We start from the raw sequence: 10,646 nt of genomic DNA, 5'->3' as shown, positions 1-10,646 counted from the left end.
AATTATTAACGGCTGCCTCCGTGTTCATTTCCAGCCAGGTGGTGTTTATAATCTAAAATATACCGATATGATATATTTTCCCAGAAGTTGTTATAGTTGTTTTAAGCAGAAGATAAAACTCACTAGCTGAATGAAAACAAACAATCAAATGATATTAATATGCACTTTATGGAAACAAAAAATAATAAGTGTCCTTATATTGGAAAAAAATAATATAAAACAGGAACATCAGAAAATGAAGGGCACTGGTTTTTACCTTTATGAATATGTTTAAAATAAATACATACAAGGTTTCTACAGCAAAACAAACTTCTTATTATTTTGGAGTAACTGTCAGCCATGGCACGAACAGGCCAGCAGGGGGCGCCAAGTACCTCAGTGTTCAGTGAAGACATGAGTGGTACACTGATTGTTTGTTTTTGTTTGTTTGTTTGTTTGTTTAGATCCCTGATTGCCTCTACACAGCAGCAGCTACCCTTCCTGGGGTCGTCATCATATTGACAATACAATAAGATATACTTTATACAACTCACAGAATAAATAAGATTCATAATAAACATTCATGAGCAAAAGATAATTTACGAATTATTCTGCAAAAAGCTTCTAATTATTCCTCAAACTGGCTTTTTTCTTTCATTTGTTCGCCAGACGCAGTCCGGGTGGTTACCATGGTGACGGAGGATGTAGGCGTGTGCGCAGACGCCTGCTCAAAAACAGCAGACGTCAGCGAACCGCCCTGTTTTCAGCTCCTATAATACATCCTGGATCAAAGTCCGACAGACATTTAACCGACGTGCGTTGTGATCGATTCTGCGCATGCCCAGTTCATCTGAAACATTCTACAGTTTTTAGTTTTGGTCTTTAAAACAAATAAATCCTACCCATCACACCGCTGTTTGTGTACGTGTTGTTCAATAAAGATTAATAAAAAAAGGAGAATGTAGGTGTCCTCGCAGATGCCTGTTTCAAACCGAGACCCGTCAACAAACCGCCCTGTTTTCAGTGTGTATCTCAGCTCCTATAATACATCCTGGATCAAAGTCCGACAGAAATGGAGCCGACGTGCGTCGGGATCGATTCTGCGCATGCCCAGTTCATCTGAAACGATCCTCCAGTTTGTTTTGTGTGTTTTAAAGAAGAGAAGAAGTGCGGACACCATGAACGAAGTGGATTATCTTCAACAGCACCAAACTGAAAGTGTGTCTGTTGCAGAGAAACTGGAGATGAACCGCCTCGGTGTCCATCAGCCGCAGGATATTGTTGTAAACCAAACCGCTGGTAAGAAGAACCACAGATTTAATGTGGAGTGTTTCTCCAGGAGGAAACGGCTCACTGCTAGCTTGTTGTAGGGGGGCTGGAAAAAACAACAACGGTCCACATAACAACGGAGATTCTCATCTCATCTCAATAGATTCATGAAGGACAACAATGATCCACATACATGCAGAAAGTATAGCAGCGCTTCAGTTTCTCCACGTTTCATGTTACATCTTTATTCCAAAATGGATTAAATTATTTTTTTCTTCAATATTCTTCACACCTCGTAATGATGACGGGAAAAAAACTTTTTTGCAAAGTTTTGCAAATCTATCAAAAAATAAAAAACAAATAAATCCCACGTACAGTGGGGCAAAAAAGGATTTAGTCAGCCACCAATCGTGAAAGTTCTCCCACTTAAAAAGATGAGACGCCTGTAATCTTCATCATCGGTACACTTCAACTAGGAGACAGGATGGAGAAAGAATCCAGGAAATCATTGTAGGATTTCTAATGAATATATTTGCAAATTATGGCGGAAAATAAGTATTTGGTCAATAACAACAATAACAAAAGTTCATCTCAATACTTTGTTCTATACCCTTTGTTGGCAATGACAGAGGTCAAAGGTTGTCTGTAAGTCTTCACAAGCTCTTCACCCTGTTGCTGGTATTTTGGCCCATTCCTCCATGCAGACCTCCTCTAGAGCAGTGATGTTTTGGGGCTGTCGCTGGGCAACACAGACTTTCAACTCCCTCCACAGATTTTCTATGGGGTTGAGATCTGGAGACTGGCTCGGCCACTCCAGGACCTTGAAATGCTTCTTACGAAGCCACTCCTTCGTTGCCCGGCGGTGTGTTTGGGATCATTGTCACGCTGAAAGACCCAGCCACGTTTCATCTTCAATGCCCTTGCTGATGGAAGGAGGTTTTCACTCAAAATCTCACGATACATGGTCTCATTCATTCTTTCCATTACACGGATCAGTCGTCCTGGTCCCCTTGCAGAAAAACAGCCCCAAAGCATGATGTTTCCACCTCCATGCTTCACAGTAGGTTTGGTGTTCTTTGGATGCAACGTTCTCCTCCAAACACGACGAGTTGAGTTTTTACCAAAAAGTTCTATTTTGGTTTCATCTGACCATATGACATTCTCCCAATCCTCTTCTGGATCATCCAAATGCTCTCGAGCAAACTTCAGACGGGCCTGGACATGTACTGGCTGAAGCAGGGGGACACGTCTGGCACTGCAGGATTTGAGTCTCTGGCGGCGTAGTGTTTTACTGATGGTAGCCTTTGTTACTTTGGTCCCAGCTCTCTGCAGGTCATTCACCAGGTCCCCCCGTGTGGTTCTGGGATTTTTGTTCACCGTTCTTGTGATCATTTTGGCCCCACGGGGTGAGATCTTGTGTGGAGCCCCAGATCGAGGGAGATTATCAGTGGTCTTGTATGTCTTCCATTTTCTAATAATTGCTCCCACAGTTGATTTCTTCACACCAAGCTGCTTACCTATTGCAGATTCAGTCTTCCCAGCCTGGTGCAGGTCTACAATTTTGTTTCTGGTGTCCTTTGACAGCTCTTTGGTCTTGGCCATAGTGGAGTTTGGAGTGTGACTGTTTGAGGTTGTGGACAGGTATCTTTTATACTGGTAACAAGTTCAAACAGGTGCCATTAATACAGGTAACGAGTGGAGGACAGAAGAGCCTCTTAAAGAAGAAGTTACAGGTCTGTGAGAGCCAGAAATCTTGCTTGTTTGTAGGTGACCAAATATTTATTTTACCGAGGAATTTACCAATTAATTCATTAAAAATCCTACAATGTGATTTCCTGGATTCTTTCCCCCCATTTTGTCTCTCATAGTTAAAGTGTACCTATGATGAAAATTACAGGCGTCTCTCATCTTTTTAAGTGGGAGAACTTGCACAATTGGTGGCTGACTAAATACTTTTTTGCCCCACTGTACATTCGTATTCACAGCCTTTTCCATGACACTCAACATTGAGCTCAGCTGCTTCCTGTTTCCACTGATCATCATGAGATGTTTCTACAACCGGATTGGAGTCTGGTGAATTCAGTTGATTGGATGTGATGTGGAAAGACACACATCCACAAACAGAGACATCCTTGATGAAAACCTTCTCCAGAGCGCTCTGGACCTCAGACTGGGCCGAAGGTTCATCTTCCAACAGGACAACGACCCGAAGCACACAGCCAAGATAACAAAGGAATGTCTTCGGGACAACTCTGTGAATGTCTTTGAGAGGCCCAGGCAGAGCCCAGATTTGAACCCGATTGAACATCTCTGGAGAGATCTGAAGATGTCTGACCACCGACGCTCCTCATCCAACCTGATGGAGCTTGAGAGGTCCTGCAAAGAAGAACGGGAGAAACTGCCCAAGAATAGGAGCCAAGCTTATAGCATCGTACTCAAAAAGACTTGAGGCTGTAATTACTGCCAAAGGTGCTTCAACAAAGTATTGAGCAAAGGCTGTGAATACTTATGTACTGGATGGATGGATGGATGGATGGATGGACCAATGGATGGATGGATGGATGGATGGATGGATGGATGGATGGATGGATGGAATGGATGGACCAATGGATGGATGGATGGACCAATGGATGGACCGATGGATGGATGGATGGATGATGGATGGATGGATGATGGATGGATGATGGATGGATGATGGATGGATGGATGGATGGATGGATGATGGATGGATGGATGATGGATGGATGGATGATGGATGGATGGATGGATGATGGATGGATGGATGATGGATGGATGGATGGATGATGGATGGATGATGGATGGATGGATGATGGATGATGGATGGATGGATGATGGATGGATGGATGATGGATGATGGATGGATGGATGATGGATGGATGGATGGATGATGGATGGATGATGGATGGATGGATGATGGATGGATGGATGCTTTATTAATCCCTCGGAGGGAAATTTTTATGTTACAGCAGCATACATTTTTTTTTTATAAAGTTATATTTTCATTCTTTAATTTTAAAAGATTTACAAAAATGTTAAACAAACTTTTTTCACTTTGTCATTATGGGATATTGTGTGTAGAATTTTGGAATAAGGCTGTAACATAAAATGTGGGAAAAGTGAAGCGCTGTGAATACTTTCCAGAGTAAGAACTGAGCTTCTTAACTGATGTTCATCTGAATTAATTCATAAAGGACAAATATCCATTTAGCTTCTGACGTTAGTCAATAACTTTGTGTTAAACACGCTTCGATGATAAAACATAAATCGGGTCTCTGCAGGCTACAGGGGCGGATCTTGGGGGCGGGGGGCCTGGAGCTCACTCAGAGAAGAGGGTCCATTTAAATAACATAAAAAAAAAAAAAGTAACACGGTTAAAAAAAAAATACTCCAGATTCTTGGCAATCATAACCTGTAAATTATTAATGAATAAAAACTGTTCATTTCATGTAAAAACAATTGCAAAAATAAACATGATATGAAAAAGCAATACAAAATAACTTAAAACTTATTGATGGACCTTTTGTAAAATCATTGCAAAAGCAAAGAAACAACAAAGCAGTGTTAAATAAGTTTTTTTTTTTTCAATATATAGTTGTGTATAGTAGTTATAGAGTGTTTATTCCTCATTTCTACTATTGAATTAGCAGCCAAATTGTTTTTCCAACATAATGTAGCATTTAGATGAAATTGAAACCTCTATAAAGTATCTTGTGAATATAATTATAGTCACAATTATTATAAAAATCTACGTGTGTTTCAGTGTTACCTCCAGATGTGCAGCAGCTGGTGGTGATTAAAGAAGAGGTTCCCCATGAATGGAGCCCCAGTCTGGACCAGCAGGACCCAGAGCTCCTCCACATAAAGGAGGAAGAGGAGGAACTGTGGAGCAGTCAGGAGGAAGAGCAGCTTCACGGGCCGGAGGAGGATATCACCAGGTTCCCGTTCACTGCTGTTCCTGTGAAGAGTGAAGATGACGAAGAGAAACCTCAGTCCTCACATCTTCATCAGAGACGAACTGAAGACGACGGAGAGACAACGGTGAAAACAGAAAGTGATGGAGAGGACTGTGGAGGACCAGAACCAGATCCAAATAGTCATTCACTACCCAGTTCTAACGGACAGGCTTCAGACTCTTCTGAAACTGAGGTCAGCAGTGAAGATGATGATGAGTGGCAGGAACCTTTGTCAGAGTCTGGACCTGAAACCGAAGACAGTTACAACCTTTGGAAGGAGAGCGGGACGCCTGAGTCAGGTCTGGATGTTGATCTGGGATGTAACACGTCCAAAAAGTCACAGATGGAGGTTCACGCGAAAGAGAGACCGTTCGTCTGCGACGTTTGTGGACAAAGATTCATACATCAGCAAAATGTGAAGATGCACATGAGAATCCACACCGGAGAGAAGCCGTTTGGTTGTGAGGTTTGTGGCAAAAGGTTTACATATCAACAAAATCTGAAGACTCACATGAGAATCCACACCGGAGAGAAACCCTTCGTTTGTGACATATGCGGCAAGCGAACGAGGCATCAGAACAATCTAAAGATACACATGATGGTTCACACAGGAGAGAAATCCTTCGGCTGCAACGCCTGCGGCAAGAAATTCAAACGGAAGACGTATCTCGCGTCTCATATGATCGTCCACACGGGGGAGAAACCGTTCGGTTGCGACGACTGCGGAAAGAGATTCAAGCGGAAGGCGCATCTTACGACGCACATGTCCGTCCACACGGGAGAGAAACCGTTCGTTTGTGACGTTTGCGGGAAAGGTTTTAACCGAAAAACACACCTGAGGACGCACGGCGTTGTCCACACGGGAGAGAAACCGTTCAGTTGTGATCTTTGTGGTAAAACATTCAACCGGAAAACACATCTGGAGACGCACGTGACGGTTCACACAGGAGAGAAACCGTACGGCTGCGCTATTTGTGGCCAAGATTTCACCCAGCAAGGGAGTTTAAACAGACACATGAGATTTCACACGGGATGAATGTGCCGGTTAAAACACAGCAGAAGCACTGACCTTTTATACTCTTGTATAAATTCTTCATCTGTGATGATGATTCCTTTTGGTTGACTGTATTTGGATATTTTATGCTGTGTATTATGATTAATACCTGTAAGAAAAGGTGTATAAGCAAATGAAAACCAGTCACGAGAGGCCCCACCAGCCACAAAGTTTCATTCAGTCAAAGTTTGACCAAAAAAGCCTAATTACATTTTTTTTTCCTATTTGCTGCTTTTCCAGCTGCAATAATCAACAATTTATCCAAATTCACAAATAAATGGTATTAAATTTAATACTGAAATACACTAAGTCTTATCAAAATATGGGGGGACATGTTGCAATACTTATATAGCCATAGCTCTATAATATTTACATATATGTATATTTATCTTTAAATCTTAGTAACGGAGCAATAATTTCCTGAATTACCAGCAGCACATTTATTTGGCCGGAGATGAAGTTGCCTTTGAACCAAGCGTTGGCAACCGTTTCGTGTCGTGATCGTTGTCGCGCTCTGCGTGTTACCGGAGGACTCCACTAGAGGGACAAAGTTATATTTAGAACATCTGGATTTTCCTGGTGTAAACAATAAACATGGTGACAATCGAGGGGGTCACGACTGCTGATTTTGAGATGTCATCATCGGTTCCGTCTTTTTTGTGCGCGGACGTTGCGGTCTCGGACTTGTTTCCATAATGTTTTGTAGGTCCCATACTGCCTCCTACAGGTCATGTGTATATGTCACCTTGCGGACGTGTTGCGTTCATTTCTGAAGACGTGCGCAACCAACGCTGCAAATAGACGCAGGATACACGCGTAGTTTAAACCAAGTTCATCTCCGGCCTTTAGAGGGCTTTAATTCAGCAGTTAAAACTACAATGAAAAAAAAAAATCACTGTTGACTCTCTTCGAACGAGAGTCTGTTTTCTTTTCTTTTTCAGCCGGCATGTAGCAGCCATTAGTGGCATTGCACTTAGACTTACTTCCACTTCGGCTCCAATTCTCACGCCTCGGTCGTTTCCACCTGATCATCAGATCGTCCAGTCCAGTAGCGGTGACAGTGGGATGGAAAAGAAGTTGGTAAAACCAGGCTCATGTTTAATAATGAAGAGAAAGAGCACAAAACGACCAAGTCAAGACACTATTTTGTTATGTTTATAAAAAGAAGAAATGTTCAATTTATTTGTTTAAATTTAAATAAACCTTTTCCCTCCTGAGTCGCAAAGTTTTCTGGATTGTTTCATTCTCGCTTCTTAGTAAATTGTAGAGATGTCCTCACTCTTCCTCAGTTCAAGATCCAAGATGGAGCCTGCACAAAGACGAACTGCTGCCCCCCGGTGGTGACGACAGGTCGGTTCACCTCTCCATCTGTGTCTGCAGCCTGGATCAGGCCTTTCTAAAAATATTTTTGCCACATTTTTTAAGTTTTTCAACTTTTCTTTTGTTGGTAATTAAAGTAATAGAGGCGTAGGACTCGTACTTGATCTCGTTCCACTCGATCCTCCTGATTTTCTTCCTTTGTTTCTGTTCTGTCTTTTTCTTTAGGCTTTTTTAAAAATATTTCTTAATTCCTTTTTTCTGTTTCTTGAATATTTTTCCTCATTAAGGTTTGGAGGATTGAAGCTGTAACATGTCCCCCTGAGAATTCCTTCATTTTTTTTTCTCTGGTCTTCTTTTTCTTTCCTCTCTCATCTGAAATTGTTTTAAAAATATATCTATTCTGGTTCCTCTTCCCGTATATTTCCTCTGTGACTTGTTATCCAGAATTCTTCCACAGTAGTTTTTTGCTGCTTTAGCTCAAATAAAAGAGCACTTCCCTCTTTGCTGTCTGCTCTTGTTCTAATTTATTGGCGCATTTGAAAGGCTCGTTAATCATCCCTGCCATCACTCCAAATCAGTTCAATTACCAGGTGAAGTGATTAGTCGTAGGTGCGTTACTCATGCTGGCGTAGGCCATGGATATTTTGAGCCCCTCGTTTTAATAATGTCTGTCAGCGCTGAGCTCAGAGGACGCGTCATCTCTGAAGTCATCACAGCAGGTTTGAGTTTAACACAAAGAAAAAAGGGGATCGTTTTAATGCCGCATGTAGTGAATTAATTAAAGAACATGCTGTGTGCTGCAGAGCCGGTGAAGCTGCTCAACATAAAGCTGAGTGTTGCTGCACTTCCAATGGTTGTTTCATCACTAACCCCCCCCCCCCCACCACCACCACCACCCCCAAGCTTCACTCCATCATTTGCACTTCAAAACGTCTCGGATCGAGATGAATTTGTGCCTGTTTTTTTTTATTTGGCCCGAGGCTTACAAAGACACGGCATCGATCAAACTTGACTCCGCCACTCTCACTCTACAAGTTCTGAAGAGAAACTCCCTCCGACAATATTACACCATAATTGGAAAGAAAATAAAAATAAAATCATTACCGACCAGTCACAATTTACTCTCCTCCTGCTTCCAATCTCCCTCCCTCCCCCCACCTCCTCCCCCCTTCATCTCTGGGCCTCTTATATTATGCAGGAAGGATGCAGCCACCGGTGGCCTTGCGCCTGTCTCCCCAGCGGACCCGTTCTCCATTAAAACTTGGCTCCCGCCGCTGCTGCAGACAGGCCGCGTCTCCCCAGACGTACGGCAACCACAGCCCACAAGATGGGGGGGTGAAGTGGAGGTCAGGCACCCTTCAATGAGGTTGAACCGGAGGCCGGCGTTGTTGGCACGGAGCTTTGAAATTATTCATGGCTCGCGGTTTATCCGGAGTTTGTCAGAGATATTTCAGATGTGGAAAAACTTCTGTGCAAGTTATTTCTGCACCGGTGCTGCAAGATTTCATAAATAACTGAAGACGGCGCAGCTACAGTTCAGCAGCATCTTAACAGCCACAACAGCACTTATTTTTATGTTTATATATGTCTTATTTTATTATATATTCTTTTCCTAAGGTTAGCTGTCAAATACACCGATAGATACTTTATTCAGGTTTCCAGTAGCTCAAACATATAAAAAAGGTTTAAAAGACGGGACAATAAAATAAACAACCAATAAAAGTCAGTGGTAATAGTGGTTTAAAAACAGAGCTGAGAACAGAAGGATTACTAAAATAAACCCGTCAATAAATAAACAGATGTCGAAAAAAGTGTTGCTTATTATTGTTTACAGTTCTAACAGTGAATCGGTTCGTAACAGACAAAAAAAAAAAATCCCACCAGAGCTTTGTGTTTTTTTGTCCATCCATCGACTGGAAATTTACTGTATCTCCTGCAGTATGTGCTCAACCCACTATCACGGTGAAGTGTGAAATAGACACGCCTGCCCACTGCAGCAAAACGTGAGATAGCCACGCTTTGGGCTGTCTAGGCGTGAAAGTTACACGTTTTTGTAAGTGTGAAACTTACATGACCAATGTTTCCTAACCCCAACCATGTTTTTTTGCCGCTATCCCCAACCATGCGTATTTGCAAAATGTTAAATTTTCCCGTAAATCACGTGGCTCAAAGCACGCAGTAGGTTTCATTTTCATCCACTACAGGAAAACGTGTAACTTTCACGCCTTTGGCTGCTCAAACTGTGGCTATCCCACTTTTTTGCTGTAGTGGACGGGCGTGTCTATTTCACGCTTTGCTGTGATACCGGACTGCAACAATAAATTTAACGATACGTTTTTCACAGAAAATAACAACCCTCCCTCTAGATCGGTGCTGCTGCCTCACATTTCGTACCAGTCTGCCGTGCGGCGTGTATCTACAGCAGATATGAACGCACAGCTAGTGCACAGCATCCTACATAAAGTGTGTAAAAATACAGCAGAACACAATAACATAAAAATAAAACAGTATGAAACAGGAGCTGTAGGTTCATACACAAAAATATAACTAAAAAAAAGCACAGTTCATCTCGGTGCCAAGTTCAACGTCTGCCAGGTTGGAGCAGAGGATCAAACAACCTGCGTACCTGCACACAGGTCGGTTTAAAACTGCTGCTCATGTCTGTTTTTATTTCAAGTTTCAGATTTCAGATTGCATCCCTGCATCATCCCTCCGTCCCAACAGTAACAAGCAGTGTGTCAGAAGAGTGACGAAGGTAACGATCTTATGATGTAATTTCTGAAGATGGACACGAGACAATTTGGTTTGAAGTCTCAATGTAAAAATGTCTTCTACAATTATTTGATAAGATTGTAAACAACTTTGACCCACATTCATGTTCCCTCCTCAGGATGAATTATAGCAGCTTTGGTGATAACTTTCCATCAGCTAAAGTTCAACACTTTACTAATGATTTTCCCATCAGCCTCAGCTGTGATTTCTGTTTGGTGCTAATTAGCAAACATTAGCGGGCTAACATTGCTAAATTAAAAGTGGGAACTTGGTAAATG

The 10,646-nt window shown here is 42.1% G+C and overlaps 1 protein-coding gene across 1 annotated transcript; it reads left to right on the top strand.

The window, feature by feature from the left end:
• The first annotated feature begins 929 nt into the window (after positions 1 to 929).
• LOC138615017 (uncharacterized) lies at positions 930 to 7,487 on the top strand. Its single transcript, XM_069688656.1, has 2 exons — positions 930 to 1,278; positions 5,042 to 7,487. The coding sequence occupies exons 1-2, from the start codon at positions 957 to 959 to the stop codon at positions 6,256 to 6,258; spliced, it is 1,539 nt and encodes a 512-aa protein (XP_069544757.1). The 5' UTR covers positions 930 to 956; the 3' UTR covers positions 6,259 to 7,487.
• Positions 7,488 to 10,646: the final 3,159 nt, after the last annotated feature.

Source organism: Brachyistius frenatus, unplaced genomic scaffold, assembly GCF_029030835.1.
Source record: "Brachyistius frenatus isolate BFR_SWC_R1_liver_20210118 unplaced genomic scaffold, ASM2903083v1 Contig_661, whole genome shotgun sequence".
NCBI lineage: Eukaryota > Metazoa > Chordata > Actinopteri > Embiotocidae > Brachyistius > Brachyistius frenatus.
The sequence above is the reverse complement of the archived record's forward strand: the minus strand, read 5'-3'. Positions and strand labels throughout refer to the sequence as shown.

Excerpts from the sequence above, each read along its gene's own strand:
- LOC138615017 (XM_069688656.1), top strand. The coding sequence starts at position 957 with ATGCCTGTTTCAAACCGAGACCCGTCAACAAACCGCCCTGTTTTCAGT. Across the intron at positions 1,279-5,041 it reads TGTTGTAAACCAAACCGCTG|ATGTGCAGCAGCTGGTGGTG; the intron begins GTAAGAAGAACC and ends TGTTACCTCCAG.